The sequence below is a fragment of the Aethalodelphis obliquidens genome, unplaced genomic scaffold (assembly GCF_003676395.1).
Source record: "Aethalodelphis obliquidens isolate GAN/ISIS:26980383/991018 unplaced genomic scaffold, ASM367639v1 scaffold42, whole genome shotgun sequence".
In the NCBI taxonomy this organism is placed as follows: Eukaryota; Metazoa; Chordata; class Mammalia; order Artiodactyla; family Delphinidae; genus Aethalodelphis; species Aethalodelphis obliquidens.
Window position 1 is genome coordinate 1,003,686 of NW_020837986.1, and position 22,683 is coordinate 1,026,368.

Genomic DNA, 22,683 nt, shown 5'->3' on the forward strand with positions numbered 1-22,683 from the left:
TGTAAGGTAGATTTCCATAGGAGGGATTTCTTTTTTTTTTTAATTAATTAATTAATTTATTTTTGGCTGCATTGGGTCTTTGTTGCTGAGCGCGGGCTTTCCTCTAGTTGCGTCGACCAGGGGCTACTCTTCGTTGCGGTGTGCGGGCTTCCCATTGGGGTGGCTTCTCTTGTTGCGGAGCACGGGCTCTAGGTGTGTGAGCTTCAGTAGTTGTGGCACGCGGGTTCAGTAGTTGTGGCTCACGGGCTCTAGAGCGCAGGCTCAGTAGTTGTGGCGCACAGGCTTAGCTGCTCCGCGGCTCGTGGGATCTTCCCGGACCAGGGCTCAAACCCGTGTCCCCTGCATTGGCAGGCAGATTCTCAACCACTGCGCCACCAGGGAAGCCCCATAGGAGGGATTTCTGGCTCAGAGAATAAACACTTTATCTGAATAGATATTGTCCAGTCGTTCTCCATAGGAATTGCACTAATTTGTTCCCCCATTTACAATGTATGAGAGTGTCTGTTTCCATGCAGCAAAGTGGATTTTTGCCAATCTGATAAGAGAAAAATAATTTGCGTTTATTTTAGAAGTAATTTTGAGAAACTTTTCATATTGAGGAGCAATATGAAAACTTTTCATATATTCATGGGAGACCCTGGTATTTCCTTTTTTGTGAATTGTTAAACTGTGTGTTTATATCTTTTGTACATTTAAAAAATTGATTGTTGGTCTTGGTTTTATTGATTTCGAGTACTCTTTCTATATTGAAAGGTTAGTGCTTATTTTGAGTATGAGTTGCAAATATTTTTTCCTGATTTTTTACTTTGATTATAGTGCTTTCTTCCATGCAGGATTTTTTAGAAACATTTTATGTAGATGAATTTATCAATCTTTTCTTATGTGTCTTCTGAATTTTCAATTATAGTTAGAAAGGTCTTTCCATTATAGGAGTTATAAAAGAATAATCCCATGTTTTCTTCTAGTGTTTTAATATTTTTTATGTTTAAATTTTTTATCTATTTGGAGCTTATCCTTAGGGTGCAGTGTAAGGATCCAACCTTGGGGTACAGGTTTGGATCCAACTTTTTTTTGTTGTTCCAGATGGCCATCCAGTTGTCCTGATACCATTTACTGACACACAAACGTTTTTAATTTTAATGAAGTCAATTTATCTATTTTTGGTTGCTTGTGCTTTTCGTATCACGTCTAAGAAATATTTGCCTAATCTGAAGCCATGAAAATTTACCCTATGTTTTCTTCGAAAAAATGTTACAGGTCTAGCTCTTCTCCTATTTAGGTCTTTGATCCATTTTGAGTTAAATTTTGTATGTGGTATGAGGTAAGGGTCCATGCTCATCTTTTTGCATGTGGCTATCCAGTGGTCTTAACACCATTTGTTGAAAGACTATTCTTTCCCCATTGAATGGTGTTGGTACCCTTATCAAAAATCAATTGACCGTAGAAATGTGGGTTTATTTCTGGACTCTCAGTTCGATTCCATTGATCTGTATGTCTAACATCAATGACTGAATAGGTCATCTTTTCTACACCAAGCTGGGATACCAACTTTATCATAGATTGAATCCCCATTTATGGTTTTGTCTATTTCTGGACTTTCTATTTTATTTCCTTGGTTTATCTGTTTATTCATGAGTCTGTTTGACCCCCTAAAGGATTTTAAGCCTGGGAGCCATATGATCAGTTTCACATTTTTAGAAGACTATCCAGGCTATAGGTGGGCAGAACAGATTTTAGAAAGGGAACATAGAGGCAGGCCGACCACTCAGCAGGCTGTTGCAGAGTCTCCAAAGCAGAGATAGTGAGACCTGGCCAGATGGTGGTGGGGTAGATGAGACGCCAGTTAGACTGCAGTGGCCGCTCCTAACCTCCCCACTTTCTGTTTCAGGGGCTGGAGGAAGAAGAAATCTGAGATCAGAAGTGATGCAGAAAGTAGGGCTCGAGCCATGATTCAGGAGGAATTCCAGAACCTGGGGCCCATCAAGTACGTGGCACAGGGGTTCTCAGGGCGGGGAGAGAGCCAGGTACTAGACTTTCAAGACAGCTACCTCTTGACTTAATCCCTGACCCCCTTGGAGACTGAGTCCCAAGGGGATTTCAGGACCAACGGCCTGGGAGCCTAGAGATGGAGGGTAGGGAGATGACTTACACAGTCAGCTCTTGCCCTGTCGCTGGGGTAGATACCCTGAGGACCAGTAAGCCTCTCAGGTTGAACTTGGAGGGGGAACCTGTCACCTTCCTGCCTAATGCACACTTTCCTTCCTGGTTCATGGAATACCGGATGCTGCCTTGGGTGGCTTCCAGAAGCTTGTTTCGCGCATATTTCTCATGTAGTGAAAATAACTAAGAGTTAGCAGGCCTTCACACAAGGTCTGACTCTGCCACTAATTTTTTGTGTAGCCTTGGGCAAGGCACTAACCCTCTCTGGGCCCTGCTCCCTGATCTGTGAAATGGGCACATTGGGTAGATATTTGCTGCAACATTTAGGGATTCTCTCTTTCTGCCTCTGTCTACCGCTCTCTCCATGTCTGTCCCTCTCTGTGTCTGTCCCCCTCTGTATGTATGACTGTTCCTCTCTCTTTGCCTACCTCTCTGTTTCTGTCAGTTTCCTTTCTCTCTGCTTTTCTGACTCTGTCTCTGTTTCACTTCTTTCTCTCTCTGGATTGTCCCTAGGACTATGGGAAATTCCCAGCGGGAGTGATATGAATGGTTTGTGGGGAGGGGTGCCTGATGCTCAGGAAGGATCCTAGGGCAGCATGGGAGCCCCAGGAAAGGAATCACTTACACCTGGGACACCACTCCCCTCACTCTCGGGACCACCTGGGGAGTGAACTACTTCCAGCTTTCAGAGGTAGGGCCTGGCCCAGTCACACCCAGTGGGCCCCTGCCTGAGGGCTTCCTGTGCTGTGGTCCAGCCACAGCCCACCGTCACAATGGTGTCTGCATCTCTGTGCCACAGGTTTGCCGAACAGGCCGTGTTCATCCTTTTCTGCATATTCGCCATCCTCCTCTTCTCCCGGGACCCGAAGTTCATCCCTGGCTGGGCCAGCCTCTTCACCCCTGGGTGAGACTCTGGGGACCCATGGGATGGAGTCCAACAGGGAAGACTCGGGGCTGGGCCGCCGGAGCTGAGGAGGCAGTGTAGCTGGGGAGAACTGGGCTAGGTTTCCACCTCTCATCCCATGTAATTATTAACAGTTCCTTCTTTTGCCCTCAAAAGTGTTTAGGTTTGGATGATAAAACATTTAGCGTCTCCTGTGTTAAGAGCTTTGCCTTTGGAATCAGACAGAACTGGGTTCGAATGCCAGCTCCGCCACTTACAAACTGTGCAACCCTGAACACGTCATTCATTCATTCATTCACTCAAACAACTTTTATCGAGCACCTATTTTTTGTTAAACATTATGCCAGCAGCTGGGGACAGAGATAAAAACAAATAGACAACAAAATAACTGCAAATTGTAATGAGTGCTGTGAAAGAAGGAGTGAGAGGGTTATACTCTCAAAGAATGGACTGGGGGGCATTGACTTTGGATAGGTTCTGGAAAGAACCAAAGTTTAGGAAGAGTAAAAATTAGAGACACACTGGGAATATCTACTAAAAGCCTGAGGTGGAAATCAACATTTGAAGAACTGAAAGAAGCCCAGTGTAACCAGAGCCTGGTGGGAGGGAGGCAAATTGGCAGACATGTGACTGGAAGGGCAGGTGAGGACCAGACCATGAAGGGTCTTGTTGGATATGCTAAGAGTTTTGGTCTTGTTTTTTTTTTTTTTTTTAATGGGAGATCAGTAGCAAGCTATTGGAGGGTTTTAAGGTACTTAATCTCTCTGTGCCTCAGCGTTCTCATCTGTAAAATGGTATTGTAAATAGTCCAATTCTCATTGAATTGTTCTAAGGAGCAGTGAGCTAATACATGTCAAGTGATTAGACTGGCACCTAGAAAGAGCTCAATCACATGTTAGCTGTATTTATTAGGGAATGGATAGTGGGGGCAAAATATAGGTGGGGAGAACAGTTAGGAGCTATAGCACCACCTAGATGACCCCAGCGGTCGTCAAACCAAGGCTCATGGACCAAATCTGGTCCACCGCTTGTTTTTGAATTTTTTTTAATGTTTTTAAGTGGCTAGGGGAAACATTTTGTGGCACGTGAACATTATATGAAATTCAAATTTCAGTATCTACAAATAAAGTTTTATTGGAACACAGCCACACCTATTCATTTACGTATTGTCTGTGGCTGTTTTCGTATTGCGTGCCCTTTATAGGAGATGTTTACTGAACCCTGGTTGAGGATGAAAGCTTCGATGGCTTGAATGAAAGTGGAGGCAATGGAGATGGAGCAGACAAGATATATTTCAAAGTTGGAAATGATAGGACTTGCTACTGGGTGGGATTTGGGGGCATGAGGGAAAGGAGTACCTGCACAGGTGGGTAGTTGGAGAATAACATTTCTTTAGGGGGTTGGGGGTGGCTTATCAACAATTCCATTTTGCAGTTGTTTTAGACATGTCAAGTCTAGAATGCCTTTCAAATACTGCAAAGGGTAGTTGGACGCGCAAACCTGAAGCTCAGAGGAGTCAGGTTGAAGATATAAATCCGGGGGTCACCATATAAATTTCCAATTTAAATCCCTAGGAATTGATGGGCTCAGCCAGGGAAAGCATATAGGAGCGTAGAGAAGACTCTGAGGAACCCCAGCGTTTAGGAGCTGGGTAGAGAATGATCCCATTAGAGAAAATGGAGAAGAAGCAGTCCGCGAGGTAGGGGGAAAACACTGGAGCAACGGACTAGCGCAGGTCAAGAGAGGGGAGTGTTTAAGGAAAGAGTGAGTGGACAAATGTGTCAAATTCTGGTGTGAGTTAGAACACGATTAGATGGAAGATACGTCCTCTGGATTTGGTGAGCTCTGATGATTTTGATTGGCACCATCCAATAGAGATGTTATGTGAACCACAAATGTGATTTTATATTTTTTAGTAGTCACATAAAAAAGTAAAAAAAACCCAAACAGATGAAATTAATTTGAATAATGTATTTTATTTAACACTATATCATTTCAATATGTAATCCATATAATAAATTATTGTTGAGCTATTTTACATCATTATTTCCACACTAAATCTTCAAAATCTGATGTGTGTTTTACACTTGCCACATTTAGTCTTGTTACATTTCAAGTGTCCAATAGACACATGTGGCTCATGGTGACCATACTGGATAGAGCAGCCCTACACACTTCACCCTCTGAGCCTCACACTCCCCCGACCCCTGGTAAAATGGGGGATACACGTTCCAATTTCATGAGGGTTCTTAAGAGGAAGAAACAATATAATATCATGGAGCCAAAAGAAGTGGCTCTTATTACCATTCTTTTATTTTTCCAAAATGTAGGTACTTTGGGTTTTTTTTCAAATGAAATCTGGTGTTATAAACATTCCAACAATAGTGAAAATCACTTAGAACCTCAGTCTGCAGTTCTGATGTATGTCTTTTTTCTGACTTAAAAAATGCCTGTCTGGGAACTGTTCTACATCGTGATCGCATTGGTGGTTATAGGACCGTATACATTAGTCAAAACTCATTGAACTATATCCTTAAAATGGGTGCATTTTATGGCATGTTAATTATACCTCAGTACAACTAATTTTAAAACACATGCAAACTCACTAAAAAGAAGCCTAGCAAACACAAGAATTTTTTAAACAGAAATGTGATTACAGTAAACATAGTATTTGTTGTTTTTTTTAACTTTTTATTGTATATTGGAGTAGAGTTGATTAACAATGTTGTGATAGTTTCAGGTGTACAGCAAAGTGATTCAGTTATACATATACATGAAACATAGTATTTGTGATCCGCTTTTTTCTTTGTTGTTTAGTTACAAAATTATGCTCATTATAAAAAACTCAAACAATGCTAAATTGAAAAAGTAAAAGTTAGTTTTCCTTCATTCCCCTGAGATTATCACAATTAACAGTTTGGTGTATAACATTTCAGATACACACACACAACCCATATTAATATATACACACATACATATATGTTTACATATAACAAAAAATTGGAAAATACAATAATACGATCATAGACAACCTGCTATTTCTGACCCACGTCATTCTTTTTAAACAGTGCATTGTAGTCTATAGAATGGGCGCATCTTAATTTAACCAATTAAATCCTTTTTGGATCGTGTCCAATACTGCAGATAAAAACTTGCTTTTTTTTTTTAATTTACAAGGTAACTTGGTTGTATTTCCATGTCAAATGTAACAATTGATAATATCTTTTATCCTTTTTTTGAACAGCTGAGGGGTATTTCATTATATATATTGTAATACACAGTGTATTTAAACATGTCCCTACTAAAAATCCTCCATTTTTTTCTAATCTTATCAATAATGAACATCCCGGTACATAATCTGTGTACAAGAGCCCAATTATTTCCTGAGGATAAATTCCTAGAGGTACAACAGCTGGATTAAGGGGTATTCACATGTAAAGTTTTGAAATGTATTGCCAGCATGTGTTTCTCAACATCCTCATTAGATATTATCGCCCTCTTCACGTTTTGCCTGTCTGTTAGCATGTGTTTTGATCTGTATTTCTCTATTACAGTGATATTAACCATCTTTTCCAGTTTCCTGGCTGTTTGAATACTCTTAGTCCCAATATGTGGGCTGAAGGCCCTTTTGTTGGCACTTGGCTCTGTGCCTCATTGAACTTGAAGCCAGATATATCTGAGTTCAAGGCCATCTCCTCTACAGCCTATGGTCTGGCCCTGAGCAAGTTGCTATTGCTCTTTGAGCCTCAGATTCCTCATCTGAAATGGAAGATGCCTGCCCTCAAGGGCTGTTTCTGAGACTTCTGTGGGCTTAACGTCTCCATAGGACATGTTATGGATCCTTGGAAGGTGGTAGTGAGGTTTTGAGGGGCTATGAGGTGGGCTCCATCTGAGCTCTGCTGGTGTGAATGGGCTGCCTCTCCATGTACTAAGCTGCCCATCCCAGGAGGGATGCAAGCAGGAGCTGAACAAATACATACAGGACTGTTACAGGAGCCCCGGTTATGGTGACGCATGGGGGTACCATAGACCCCAACCTTCTGTGGCTCTCAGATTCTCCCCTCTTTGATCAAGTCCCTCTTCCTAGGATCCTTGAAATGGGAGGATAAACATTTGTTTGGCCCAAGCAGAGTCTAAATGCCCCAGGCAGCAGTGGATAAAGAGCTTCTGCATCCATGGGTGGTTGCATCCCTGCTGATTGCAGTGCAGAACAGAATCCGGTGGCCTCCGACAGTGTTCCCTTCACGGTGGGCCTAATTCCCTTCGACAAATCCTCATTTGCAAATCTGCCAAACCTTGACCTGCTGAGATGCCCAGGGTCACATGCTTTGGGGCCTTGTCATTGTAGGTTTATTTCTGATGCTGTCACTGGCGTGTCCGTTGTCACCGTCTTGTTCTTCTTCCCGTCCCAAAAGCCATCTCTCAAGTGGTGGTTTGACTTTAAAGGTAAGGTGGGCAAGGCTGCGGTGTCGGTGGCCTGGAGCGTGGTAATCAGTGGCCTGAAGGTGGACTGACAGCCCTATTGTACTAATCACGTGGTGCTGCTTCTTCCCTTGCCCTGTCTGAGCATTTACCATGTCTGGGTACTCAGTGCTGCCAGAGGTGACAGTCCAGGGCAGGGATTAGCAATTATAGTCCATGGGCCAAATCCAGCTGGCTGGCTGTGCTTATACCGCCTGTGAGCTAAGAATAATGGCTTTCACATTCTTAAAATGGTTGAAAAGAATCAAAAGAAAAATATTTCATGACTCGTGAACGTGGCATGCAATTCAAATTTGTGTCCACAAACAAAATGTTTTTAATTTCTTCAATAAGAGGTTTGCGGACATCTATTAATATTTTCTTTAGTCATATAAGTACCTATACAGTAGCCTCGACTTTGCCCAGAAAAACTCTGGGCCCAAAGCAGGAGTTGCAAGTCAGTTGCCTAAGGGCCCGGAGATGAAAACCTCAAGCTGGGTTTAAATGGATAGCAAGTGGTGGGGGAACTGAGGCAAAACTGGCTATAGGCATTCAAATTCAGCCTCGGGGAATCACTGAGCCCTCCACACCAACCTGCCTGTAGGCTGGCCTTCAGATCACCAATCTGTGACCCCACCGGAATTCCAGCCGGTGTCTGCAGAAGAAGGTGCCAACGCCTGCCACCTGTGACAGAGGCTGTGACTGGCCCATCTCCATCTGGGGTAGTGGGATGAGCTCTGGACCAGGAGTCAGGAACTAGGAGGTCATAATCCAACTATCTTCTATTGTTGGAAAACAATAGCGTATTACACAGGACAGCTCCGGTTTCCAGGAGGAGTGGGGTTTTGTGTGTGTGCAGTGCGGCGTACAGACCAGTAGGGAGCCGATTTCCCAGGGGCGCACAGACTGTAGCAGAGCTGGACCTCGAGGAGGCTTAGGCTGTGGCCCCTGAGGCTCTGCCACTGAACGGGATTCAGTTTTTCTCTTCCTCTCTGCTTCTCTGTCTGTGGCCAGCCAGCTTTCCTCACCATCCACTCTCGGTATCATTTCTTGGTCCGTTCAGAGTTTCTACTGCTTCTGAGTTGTGGCATCTCGGTGGCTTTTTCTTCATCCGAGTTCCCGCTTCATTGTAACTGCTGTTCCCTTGTGGGGTAGTGCCCTTTCCCTCACAGTACCTAATCCCACTGCTCCGGCTACTTCCTGCCTCCTGTTTCTGTCTCTCGAAGCATGGAGTCCCACACACCTTCTGCTTCCTCGTAGCAGCTACTCTCTTAAAGGCTTTGCTCCGTCTCCGGGTGTGTCTGCTCCCTCCAGCCACTGCCCCCTCACAGTACCTTTTTCCTCACACGTTCTGCTTCCTCAGAACTCAGCCCGCTCACGGCCTCCATATCACCCGGCCCTCTCTCTCTGTCCGCTCTCGCATCTTCAGTTATCACTTCTCTTCACCGAGTTGTCTCTCTACTTCCTACTGATGCTTCTGAGTCAGAAACTGCTTGGTCCAGCTTGTTCTTATAAAAGCAGATCTCTTCCTACTGTGTCACCTCGTGGCCTCATAGTTTCCTGGCCAGCCTGTGGCCTGGCTGCTCTAGATCAGGTGCCCAGCCATGGTTCTGTCACCTGTGGGTGGGCTCATAAGGCCCAGAGCTTCCTCTCAGCTGGGACTGTGGGGAGGGCACTATGGCATACATGTGCGGAATCCCAGCTCTGTTACGAATTTGCTGGGTGACCTTGAGAAAGTTCCTGTACCCTCTGGGCCTTGCTTTCCCAGTTAGGAAGTGAGTGGGGCCCTTAGTCACTTTTCACCCCTGGCTTTAGCAGTTCTCTAGGACATGTCCAAACGCAAACGCCACATAACATTTTTGTGTGCCGCTGATTGGATGCAGGAGAATGTGTTTGGTGAAACTTGGCCCTCCCTGTCCATCTCTCCTTTCACATTTTTGAAACAGAGGACAGTTTCTGTATTACAAGGAAAACAGCAGCAGAGGATGATGGTAATTGGCAAGACCTTCAGTGTCAGAGCCTGGTGGGATCTGTGGAAAACAGCCAAGCCAACGTCCAAATAAAGGGAGCAGCTGTTACTCAGTCTCCCTGACTGTCCCCGTGTAGGAAAGCACGACTAGTTTTGCCAGATTTGCTGATTTTTTAAGAGAATCTGGAATTTATGAAATCTCCCTGATTTTAAACTTTGGCAGCTAACACTGGAAAACGAATACTATGTGGGCCCATCCAGTAGTGTTAAAACACATCTCTAGGTTGGATCTGGCCCATGGAGTGTAGCATCCTGCCTCAGCTGAGGGTTCTTTAAACTGGAGTTTTCAGTGTTGCCCAGTGGGTGGGGAGAGGGAATTCCACCCACACTGCCCATCCTTCGGCAACCAGTGGGCCCGTGCAGACTTGGCCGAAATGATGCTTTCTAGTACTCAACACCCATGTCTTACAGGCAGCCTTAGAGAGTGGTCAGTCAGTTTCCATGGAGAGAAAGTGACTTGATCAAGGTCACACAGCTAGTTAAAAAGAGACAGGAGGTGGAACCCAGACATCCAAGCCAACCTTGATTTTCTTATCTTACCCACTGTCTTCCATTCTTCTATGGATCTGAGTTGCACTTGCAACTCCCTTTATGGTCACTCAGCAAGTATTGATGCCCTGCCTACTATGTGCCAGGCACTGTGCTTGTGGTTGACGATGATGATGATGACGACGATGTTGATGATGATGATGACGATGTTGATGATGATGACGATGTTGTTGATGATGACAACGATGTTGATGATGATGACGATGTTGTTGATGATGATGATGACGATGTTGTTGATGATGACGATGTTGATGATGATGACGATGTTGTTGATGATGACGACAATGTTGATGATGATGACGATGTTGTTGATGATGATGATGACGATGTTGTTGATGATGATGACAATGATGTGGATGGTGATGTGGACGGTGAGGAGGAGGAAGAGGAGGTGGAGGGTGTCGTTGAGGAGGAGGAGGAAGATGGCCACCATGTGGATGATGACAGCTTCCATTTCCTCTTTGCCCAAAAAGCTCTTCCTCCAGATATCTCCAGAGAAGCCTTCTCTGACTACACCATCTATTAAAAGCACCCCTCCTTTGTCACTCTGTCCCTTTCCTGTATTTTCTTTTTCTTCATAGCACATACAGTGTCCCAACATTATACATTTATTGATTTATCACCTGCCTCACTTATTGGAATATAAGTTTTCCAGTGGGCGGGGTTTTCTCTGTTTTCACCACTCCCATATCCGCAGTGTCTAGAAGAGTGCTTGACACATGGTAGGTCCCCAATATACACTTGTTAAATAAATGACCGAGGACGTGCTCTGGGCCACATCCTGGGCTGAGCCCTTTGCATACATGGGCCCGTGTCATCTTCCCAGCTGGTCTCTGAGAAGGTACTGCTGCTCCCTTTCGCAGATAAGGACACTGAGCCTCAGAGAGGCAGAGCCACTAGCCCAAGTCACATAGCCGAACGGCAGAGCCAGGATTGAATTCTTTCTAGTTCAACCTCAAAGCCTGTGCTTTCAGCTCCTGCTCTAGAAGGCAGCTGGCATAACGTGGAAGTGAGAAATTTAGACAGTTAGAGGCTGCACGTATGAGAAATAGTGGCAAGGGCATGGTTGGATGGGAAAATAATAAAGGCAATAGCAGCTAACGTTAATTGCCATTACCATATGGTGAGCAGTCTTATAAGCACTCACCACTTAACTCACTTCACCTGCATTATATTAAACTCATCTCAGGGCCTTCTGCCTCCCCTGTCCGGCCCTGAAAAGTGAGTCACTTTACTTTTTCAGACCTTGGCTGTCTCTTTAATTAAATGCTATTTTATTGCCTGAAGGCAGAGGGCTGGGCCTCCTGACATCTCCAGCTGCCTCTTCGAGTTCTGGGCTTAAATCATACATTGTGTTTGGCCCAAGAATCCCCTGGCGGTTTGTGACATCAGAACCGCCTGGGTACACCCAAGGGCTGCAAATTATCTAGGGGAGGGCCTTTATTAAGTAGCTTTGATTGTCTTTATTATCCAATTATTAACTTTTGTTTTAGAAAACCACGGTGTACAATTTTGAAAAACACTGAAAAGGGGAAACAAAATATCAATGGGTACTAAACCAGGAACTGTCCTGACAGAGGGCGAACTGCTGTGAATGGGCCAGACCCATCCTCCTCCAGAGAGGCCGCTGGCAGCCCGCGGTGAAGAGTGCCAGTTCAGGAGTGCTTATTCGGCACCAGGCACTGGGCTGTGTGAGTTGAATATATTATTCGACAAGTACTTATGGAGTGACTTCCAGGTGTCAGTCAGGGACGCTGGGATACGGCTGCAAACTCAACAGAAACGTCCCTCCACTCACAGCTCCCTCGTTGCTTCATCAGTGCCCACGAGAACCCCCAGGTACGATTATTGTGTCGGGTATTGGCTGAGGATATGGGGGCTTAGAGGCAAGGTCACGTTTCAAGGGCACACAGGGAGCCAGGGTCCAGGAGGATGCTCTCAATGCAGGGATGACAAACTATAGCCCGTGGGCCAAATCGGGCTGCCACCCACTCTGTCAATAGAATTTCATGGAAACACTGCCACACCCACGTGTGTCCGTTTTGTCTGTGGCGCTTTCATGCTACCGTGGCAGCCTTGCTGCAACAGAGGCCTGCAAAGCCTAAATTAGTCACCCTCCAACTCGCTACAGAAGACATTTGCCGACCCCTTGTTCTAACTCCTGCAGACGTGGCTGCTTCTGAAGAAATACAAATCATCCTGTACTCCCGTGGACCAAACATTCCCTTGGTTTCTATTCTCCTGCATTTCCTTCCTCTTTTTTCCCTCCCTGTACACCTTCAGTTACAAAGAGGGCCTTTTCTCTTGTAAATGAGAGTGAAAATAGTACTTACCCAGAGGGGCTTGTCACGAGATTTAAAGGATGTTCTGCGTGTGGACTGCCCAGTTCCAGAAGATTCTCAAGCTGCATTCTGAGTAGAGCAGACACCCCAAATCAGACGCTGGAGCCAGATTGTGGCTTCCTGGAGACCCCTGAGTGTCCCCACCAAGATGGGGCTGCTGGGGCCGGTATCTCCTCCTCCGGCTGACTGTCCTGAATGTGTGTTGGGTCCCCTCCCTGCCCGGAGGGGAAGGGTGTCCCCTCCCAGGCTAAGTGTCTTCTCTCTGCCCAGCTCCCAACACAGAGACAGAGCCCTTGTTGACATGGAAGAAGGCTCAGGACACGGTGCCCTGGAACATCATCCTTCTCCTGGGAGGGGGCTTCGCCATGGCCAAAGGCTGTGAGGTAAGAGCAGCAGGCAGGCTGCAGCCTGGGGAGGTGAGTGCCGGTCCCGGGGCAGCCGCAGGTGCGAGAGCAGAGGCAGCAGACTACACGGGCGCCGTGGGCACCACAGATTCCCCATCTGCCACATGAGGGTCATCGTGGTTGACACCTCACAGCTCCCTGCTGTGCCTGGCGCTGCCCAGAAAGAGAGAAAAAAGGTACGATGTAGAATCTCAAGGAGCTTGCAATGAGCATTACACTAGTACTACTACTAATATGACTAGAGGGTCCTGTGGGCACAGAGGAGTAACACCCTAGCAGGCTCACCCTGTACCAGGCACTGTTCAACGTGCTTTACACATATCTCATTTAAACTTCCCAGCAAGCCTATGAGATAGATGCCATCGTTATCCCCATTCTATAGATTAGGAAACTGAGGCACAGGGAGGTAAAGTAACTTGCCTGAAGCCACACAGCTATGTACTCAGGATAAGAATCCAGGTAGTTTGGCTCTAGAGCCTATGCTCTTGACCGCTATGTTAGGTGTTGTGAATATTAATTACTTGGTGTTACTATTAATGTTATTCTAGAGGGCTCTGTGAGCACAGGGGCAGAGCTGGGACTAGACTGAGGCGAGTGAGGCACTGACAGAGCAGAATTTCCGAAGGCACACAGTCTCAGCACAGCCAGCCCTGCTCAGAGGAAGTGCAGCTTCAGTGTCCAACATGTGTCATAACATATTATCTCATTGAATCCTCACACTGGCTCTCAGGGTTGGGGAATATTTATTTTTTTATTTTTTTTTATTTTTGGCCATGTTGGGTCTTTGTTGCTGCACGCAGGCTTTCTCTAGTTGCAGCGAGCGGGGGCTACTCTTTGTTGCGGTGAGCAGGCTTCTCATCGCGGTAGCTTCTCTTGTTGCAGAGCACGGGATCTAGGTGCGTGGGCTCAGTAGTTGTGGCTCATGGGTTCTAGAGCGCAGGCTCAGTAGTTGTGGCGCACAGGCTTAGTTGCTCTGCAGCATGTGGGATCTTCCCGGACCAGGGCTCGAACCCATGTCCCCTGCACTGGCAGGCGGATTCTTAACCACTGCACCACCAGGGAAGTCCCGGGAATATTTTTATACCCATTTTCCAGGTAGAAAAACCGAGGCCTGGAAAAATGAAGCAATTCTCTTAAGGTCATACAGTTGCCCTCTGCTTAAGGGGTGGGGTTCGAACTCCAGTCCGTCTGATTTCAGAGTCCAGCCTCCTAACGGCTCAATCTTGAGAACTTCCCAAGTGCCAGGCACCTCAGGAAGCACTTTGCAAATACTGACTCTGTTAATCTTCAAAGACACAGTTGAAGTAGATACTGTTGCTGTCCTCATTTCCAAGATGAGGAAATGGAGGCAACTCGAGGCTAAACAAGTTGCCTACTTTTGTGCAGCTAGAAGGCAGAGCTGGGATTTGAACCCACAGCTTATGAAGCTGGGCCCCACCCCACCCCCCTAAATTTCTCCATGTAAGCCGAGGTATGAGAGGCCACAGCCAGTTAAGGGTCAAATGGGAAATTAAGGTAAAGGAAACCTGAAATTACTTCTCAAATTGCTTACTTTTTAAAATTCGGTTTTGTGTTTGCACGGCAGAAATAGAGACACAGATGTAGAGAACAAACGTATGGACACCAAGGGGGTAAAGTGGGGTGGGAGGGTGGGAGTGGTGGGATGAACTGGGAGATTGGGATTGGCATATATACACTAATATGTATAAAATAGATAACTAATAAGAACCTGCTGTATAAAAATAAATAAAGTTCAAAAAAAAAGAAAGGAAAATTCAGTTTTTTAAAAAATTTATTTTATTGAAATAAAGTTGATTTACAATGCTGTGTTAGTTTCTGCTGTACAGCAAATTGATTGTTTTATATATATATACACATTCATTTTCAAATTCTTTCCATTATGGTTTATTACTGGATATTGAATATAGTTCCCTATGCTACACAGTAGGACCTTGTTGTTTATCCATTCTCTATATAATAATTTGCATCTTCTAATCCTAACCTCCCAATCCATCCTTCCACCACCCCTCTCCCCCTTGGCAACAAGTCTGTTCTCTATGTCTGTGAGTCTGTTTCTGTTTTGTAAATAAGTTCCTTGTGTGTCATATTTTAGATTCCAAATATAAGTGATATCGTATGATATTTGTCTTTCTCTTTCTGACTTCCTTCACTTAGCATGATAATCTCTAGGTCCATCCATGTTGCTGCAAATGGCATTATAAAATTCAGTTTTAATTATCAGTTTCAAATAGTGTTACGGAAACCCAGGCTTGGGATCTGAGTACCTGGATTCAAATCCGAGCTATCCTACTCCTTGCTGGGGCCCTTTAGGCAAGTTCCTTAACTCCTCTGGGCACCAGTTTTCTCAGCTATGAATGGGCTTGAAGTTCTTACTCTATGGGGTTGTTGGGAGTAATTAAAGAAGAGAGTAAATGAAGGGATACACCGCTAATAGGAGCCAAGAGCTCCCTGTGTGTTCTCTTGAAACATTCACTCCATGGTGATTGCGGGTTCAGCTTCCAGGAGGCTGACTCTGAGGCGGGGATTAGTGAGCAGGCATTAGGCTGTGCCCTGTGAAAGGGAGGGAAGGAAGCAGGAGAGGTGGGGAGACTCCGCCCCAGGAGTGGTATAACCTCGGGCAGGACAACTTCCGGTCTGAGCCGGTCCCTCAGGGGCTGACAGTGAAGTCCGTCTGCTGCCCGCACTCCCTGCGCTAGGGCAAAAGGCCTTCAGAGCCCCGAGAGCGGAACCATCACGCTATGGACCCCACACCAAGGCCACACTGAAGGGGGACCGGGGGGCACATCCAGCTTCTCTACATAGCTACTCTTTTTATGTGAAATGTGTTTTTATTTTGTTCATTTTTTTCAATAAATGACACATACAAAGGTACAGACTTCAAAAGGAACAAAAAGGTGGATGAACAAAAGTACTGTTTTTGTCTCCATTTTAGGAATCCTGAGGACCAGAGAGGTTAAGTGACTCATGCTAGGGAACACAGCTCATAGGTAACAGAGCTGGGCTTTGAACTTGCATCTGTCTGACTCTTCTCACTATTCTCACTATTGCCTCCTACTGGGGATGTATCAGGGAAGGCTTCTGGGAGGAAGTGGCATGTTAGCCATGGCCTTGAGGAGGCCATGCAATGCAATGGTAGAAAGCATGGGTGGTGGACCCAGACCATCTGGGTTGGAGTCAATCTTTCACCTCTGAGCTGTGTGCCTCCATTTCCTAATCTGTAAAATGGGCATAATAATGGTGCCCATCTCATAGAGTTGTTACACTTATTAAGTGAATTAATACATGTGGAGAACTTAGAACATAGCCAGACATAATTGTTTATTATGATTAGATATTACGGAAAAGGGGAGGTTCTTGCCCTGAGCAACTCGGTGGAAATGATGCCATTTATCGAGATGATATGAACCTCGCCTCATGCTGAGCCTGACCTGCACCCCAAAGGCTTCTCCAAGCTCAGGGAGTGGTGGACAAAGACTGGCTCTCAGTGGGCCTGGCTGCAGGACCACTGAGCATGCCGGGAGGCCAGTCTGGCTCCTGGCCCAGCCTTGGGCAGCTGGCCGCGGTTTCTGTTCAAAAAGGACTTTGTGTGACAGCTGCTCCCTCCCCCAACCCCTGCTCGTACCATCCCCCCCACAGGCGGCCTGCTGCAGGAGGGACCAGAGTGCTCAGGGCATGTCCTGCTTCCTAGCCCTGCCCAGTGCCCTCGCCAGGTCACAGCCAGGCCTCCTGGGGCTTAGAGGCCTTTGCACTGGGACTGGACTCCCACCTGCTGGTTCTGAAGGGCTGGAAGCAGATCCCAGTGCTTGCTCTGAGCTTGACCACTTGATGTCCTCACTGCCGGTTTCTCCTGCTGCAAAACTGCCCATATAATTAGACTCTAGTCTGATGGCTTGACTTGGCCTACACACGACAGCCCCTGCCTACCTTCCTGATGTCAGCTCTTACCTCCATCCCCTCGTGGGCTCCCCTCCAGTCCCATTGGCCCCTTAAAGTTCCTCAACCACACGACTCATTTGCACCCCAGGACCTTTGCATCTGCTTTCTCTCTGCCAAATGCTCTTGCCTGAGATCTCTGTGTCCTGACCCTCAGGTCTCGGCTCCAAGGTCACGTCCTCAGAGAGACCATCCCTGACCACCCTGTCTAAAGTAGCATCTGCCCTTCACAGTCACTCTCCCTCTTATCACCCCACTTATTTCCTTTACACCATACCTACCCCCAAGTTATCCTGTTCATTTGTTTGTTTATTGGTATCTCTGTTACTAGAATGTAAGCTCCACAAGGGCAGGGACCATACCTGTCTTATCCCTTGCTGTTCTAAGCATCTAGAAAAGTCCTAGTACATAACATGATCGTGTAATAAATATTTGTTGGACAAGACCTACAATATGGGCTGTTTTGAGGACTGATGACATGATGGATGGCAAGTACCTAGCAGAGGGCTGATACAGACCAGGTGTTAAAACCAGCAGCCTATGTCAACCTCACCACTTTCCTTGTTATTATAATTTTACTGTCTCATAAAAAAAGGTCTTATTCTGACACCTTCACTTATATCTCTTTTAATCTCTACCCACAATAAACTTATCTACAAATATATTCAGTGATACAAGCTTGGTATTAAATCAGGGTGGAACAGACCCTATAGGCAAGTAGAAACGTGTGTATTCTCCTGAATCCCTCATTTCCTGCTGGAGAGTTATCTTATTATTATTGTTGTTGCTGTTGTTGTTATTTTATTGACAAGGTAGACTGATGAAGTAAGAGCCAGATCCTGGGCTCAAAATTCCAAACTTAATTGACTTATCTGGGCAAATCACAACCTCTTTGTGCCTCAGTTTCTTCAACCATAAAATACAGATAATTATACTACTTACTTCATGGAGTTGTTTCGAAGATTAATAAGTTAACATTAACAAAATACTTAGAAGAGTGCCCAGCACAGAGTGAGCACTATATTAAGTGTTTGTTAAGTTAAATAAATAATAATAAGCCCTATTCAGTACTTACTGTATAGAGGAATCATTTCTACCTGTACTCATTTAAGCCTCACCACAATCCCTTGAAGAAATCAAGGAACAGAGACGTTCATTAATTTGCCCAATGCCACACAGCTTGTAAGTATTACAGTGGTTTGAATGTTCACACATGTGCATAAAGTCTTCCTCCTTTCCTTTAATCAAATTGACTGGCTCTCTCTACCTAAGAATTCTTATACAGAGTTGTACACACACAGCTGAGCCTATTGTGTTTTATGAGGATTTTAAAGAGATTTTCAAGGGTTTTCTATTGAGATTTCAACTTTTTAAAAAAGAATTATTTATTATTTATTTATGGCTGCGTTGGGTCTTCATGGCTGCGTTGGGTCTTCATTGCTGCGTGCGGGCTTTCTCTAGTCGCAGCGAGCGGGGGCTACTACTCTTCGTTGCGGTGCGCGGGCTTCTCATTGCGGTGGCTTCCCTTGTTGCGGAGCCGGGCTCTAGGCGCACGGGCTCAGTAGTCGTGGCTCACAGGCTCTAGATCGCAGGCTCAGTAGTTGTGGCTGGCGGCTCTAGAGCGCATGCTCAGTAGCTGTGGCACACGGACTTAAGTTGCTCCGCGGCATGTGGGATCTTCCCGGACCAGTGATCGAACCCGTGGCCCCTGCATTGGCGGGCGGATTCTTATCCACTGCGCCACCAGGGAAATCCCAGAGATTTTAACTTTAAACATTCCACTTGTACCATAACACCCTCCTTTAAGATCTGACCCTACTATATGTCAGAGAGATCAGGGAGAGAGGACCTCCTGGAAATGGGAAAGGAGGAGGAAGAGGGGGCAGCTCAGCCTCTCCCTCCCATCCTGCGATGTGGCCTCAGGTACCTCTTGGCAACTGTGGGGGCTATAAGGAGCACAGTTTGACAACCACAGCCTGGGGCAATTTCTGAGTGTTCCGCCACCTCTGACATCTCGTGACTTGATGCCACCAATGGCAGCTGGCATGTTTTGGGCACTTGCCCGGTGCCCAAGCACTTTTCTAAGTGCTTTACAGATTAGCTCCTTTTATCCCAACAATAAGCCTCTGGGACAGGGACTGGTACATCTCAGTTTACAGAAAAGGAAGTGAGGCACAGAGAGGTTAAGTTACTTGCCCAGGATGACACAGCTAGAATGGATTAAGGTTGGGGGACAAACTTAATCTGATTCCAGAGCCCTTGTCCTCACCCCCTGGGCATGCTGCCTCTGACCTTGCCTGTTGTTGGTCCTGGAGTCCCTGGGAAAACCATGTGGCTGTGTGTTTCCAAGGAAACAGAGCTTCTGATTCGAAGGGAATGGGAAAGGGCAGGTGAAGCCCGTTCGAGTCCCCTTGAGAGCAGCTGGGGGGTCTCCTCTCTCTGGAAGCTGCCAGGCCTCCCTCCGGCTACGGAAGCTGAGCCAGGGCCCTGAGTGGCTGCTGGGATGCTGGCTGGAAGCCTGGCACCCAGAGGCCCGGCTACAGGGAAGCTCTTGGCTTCTCATTCATCCAATTCATTAATATTCCCTCTCTCCAGCCGCTCTCCATTTAATTGCACACACACTGTCGGTCTCTTTGCCAGAGCTGTGGCCTCTGGGAAGAACTAGTGGACCCATTTTTCCCTGCAGTGTTCCCTGGGCCAGAGGAGGGGCTGGGGCTCGACTCTGCCATATACTATAATTTCTAAGCTATCAAACAGTGCAGATATGAAAGAACACCTTAATTTTATAAGGTCTCTTCTAGGGAAAACTAGCATGTATTATTCATTCCTTGAAGGTAACTTTTAAGTCATATCGTAGCGACAGATGTATTATTTTATTTATGTAAAAACAGAATACTGCATTCTAGAATCCACTATGAAAGCTTAATTTCTGGAATAAGCAGCAAATTTTCTATTAAATACAAAAGAGCATAAATTGTCTCCGATAAACCGGAGTTTGTTGGTACCAAAAGATACTGCGTAGACATACAAGTGTATGTCTACCATAAAAGGGCTATGGTAGACATACACTTGATTCTAAATGTTAGGGGTCTAATCCAACTCTGCCCTTGATCAGCTCCTAAGCCTACAGCTTTGTTATCTTTGTTAAGAAAACGACCTACAGGCAGCGCCCTTGCAGCTTTAATGAGATATTACTGCATGGCACCACCAGGGGGCAGCATCGAGCACAATTTTACATCAGTTTTTCCTCTTTGGGGTTTTAATGAAGGTGCATTGGATTCCGGGTTGTTAAGGATACATTTGAAGTGGTGAGGACAGAGGTGGGGGAGAGTATCATTATTAAATACTCGTAAGTACAGTAATGCCTGGAGAACTCAGCAGAGAGAGAGCTCGGAGGTAATTCTGTAGCGTTGGTGGCAGGTGTAGTCTGGAGCCAGGGAGGAGACAATCGACCTTGTCTTTTTTCTGTCCTGGAGGGCAGTGGTCCGCTCTGGGCAATGCCCTTCATTAAGAGGTGCAGTGACAGTCTGGTGTATCCAGTGGAGGGTGCCCAGTGACAAGGAACTTTGCAGGAGAATGTTAGTTTACTGACGTACGTGGCCCTGAGTGCAAAATACATCTTAGTCACTATTTTGGGGACCTAGAGCAAATCACAAAAACTTTGCCAAGTTAGGGTTCCTTCTCTGTAACACAGGGAGGAATGCTTACCTTGCTGGATGGTTGGGAAGAGTCAGGGAGGTAATGCAGGCAGGCGCCTGGCACCCTGTAAAGCCTCAATGATGGTGATTCTTATGATAAGGAATAATATGTTAATAATGTTAGTGTTTGTGGTACCACCATTGTAATACTCATTATAAATATCTTTATTATTGATAATCCCATTCATTGTGTTGTATTTGATATATATCTGACACGTTTCCTATTATATATGATATATATAATATCTTGTATATATTATATATTTGGTATGTATTAATACATAATAATTATAAAATTAATATTGAATATTTTGTATAAATGTGTTAATATTTTTGTAATTAGCAACCATCACTGGAGGAATGAGAAGATTTAGCATGCAGGGTCCAGTTCCCCTCTCCCACTCAAGCTTAGGGGGTCCCACAACCAAATGGATTATTTGGAGAACCAGATGGATTATTTGAGGATCCAGGGGTTTGGGCCCTGGGCCTGTAGAGTATGGAGTACAGAGCAGCTCAGGAAGCAGAGAAGCTGGCTGAAGTCCAGGCTGGAATATGTGACCTTGAGCAGGTGACTTACCCTCTCTGAACCTCAGTCAACCCGTATGTGAAAGAGTGTAGTTGCCATCGCTGTGGCCAACCCTAACCCTCCCGCCTTGGCCCAGACTCGGCGGTGGGGGGGGGGGGGGCAGCTGTTGGAGGGCGGAGGGGTGAAGAGGTGTCCTTGCTTCCTCCCCTCTGCAGGAGTCGGGGCTATCCGCGTGGATTGGTGGGCAGCTGCACCCCCTGGAGAAGGTGCCACCGGCGCTGGCCGTGCTGCTCATCACTGTGGTTGTCGCCTTCTTCACGGAGTTTGCCAGCAACACGGCCACTATCATCATCTTCCTGCCTGTCCTGGCGGAGCTGGTGAGGGTCCATATAGGGTCCTGGGGCGGGAGGGAAACACCTCTCCCCAACACACGTTCAGAAATCTCTTTCTCGCTCCTGGGAACTCCACCAGGAGCCACAGCTGGTCATTGCTCTCGTCCAAAATGCATGATAGCGTCAGAACCATGATATATATATTTTAAAAGAATACTGTTTTTTTCTTTAAGAACTGCATAAACAGAGTAAATATTTTCCAAATGCACCAAATTCCCTCCTGTGGGAAAAGTCACCCATGGTGACATGGAGAGTTTTCTAGGAAAATAGGAATTGCCAAATATGGATTAAGAAGAAGTAGAAAATCTGAGTGGACAGATAACCTTAGGAGAAATTCTAACGGTAGGCAAAGCTCTAGCCTCCCTCTAAAGCAGGGTTTCTCAGCACTATTGACATTTTGGGCCAGAGAATTCTGTTATGTGAAGCCATCCTGTGAATTGTAGGACGTTTAGCAGCATCCCTGTTCTCTACGTACTGGATACCAAAGGCATCCCCCCTAAATTGTGACAATCCAGAATGTCTCTAGACATTGCCACATGTCTCCTGGGGAGACAAAATTATCCCCGGTTGAGAATCACTGCTCTACAGATCACTAGCCCCAGAGGGATGTCTGAGGTGAGAGCTAGCAAACCTTCAAGGAACAGATAGTCCCCACTTACCCGCAGTGTTCCAGAGCACAGAAAGATCGAGAAAGCTGTGCAATCAAGGTACAAGGTTAGCAAAACCCTGACACCAAAAACAGAAGGAGAGCAAAGGAAAAGAAAGTTATAACTCAATGTCGCATGTAAACAAGGATGCGAGTAACAAAATGGATCCAAGGTCATATGAATTCTACTAGAAATTTCAAAACTGATTAACAGACACCACCAGTATAGTTTTATATTTAAATAGACTAAAGAAGACCAAACCATATGATTATCTCAATATAGACCAAAGTGATCAGATTAAATCGATGTTGCAAGTATATGCTTTGTATGCAAACAGTGATATGCCAGGCACACTCTCTGAATCACTTTTTGCTTTTTATTTATTTATGCATCAATTTATAATGGATATCACACTGTATTAGCACACACAGATACACTTTACTCTTTCTCAATGACTAGAGAATATTCCATTATGAATCCATAGTTGCTGATTTTATTTAAGCAATCTTCTACTGATGAACACAGAGGTTGTTTCCAGCCTCTGCTATTTCCCAGCAATGCTGCCTTGGCCTCTCCTTGTCTGAGCACCTTTTTATACGTAGATACATCTAGATCTC

At 45.7% G+C, this 22,683-nt stretch overlaps 1 protein-coding gene across 2 annotated transcripts in view; it reads left to right on the plus strand.

Moving 5' to 3' along the window:
• Positions 1-22,683, plus strand: part of SLC13A3 (solute carrier family 13 member 3) — a 94,704-nt gene that overhangs the window by 65,742 nt on the left and 6,279 nt on the right. For both annotated transcript variants that reach the window (XM_027078145.1, XM_027078146.1), the window contains 5 exons: positions 1,889-1,984; positions 2,960-3,064; positions 7,413-7,510; positions 12,716-12,828; positions 21,243-21,404. In XM_027078145.1, coding sequence (XP_026933946.1) covers positions 1,889-1,984; positions 2,960-3,064; positions 7,413-7,510; positions 12,716-12,828; positions 21,243-21,404 — 574 coding nt within the window. The remainder of the gene's footprint in view (positions 1-1,888; positions 1,985-2,959; positions 3,065-7,412; positions 7,511-12,715; positions 12,829-21,242; positions 21,405-22,683) is intronic.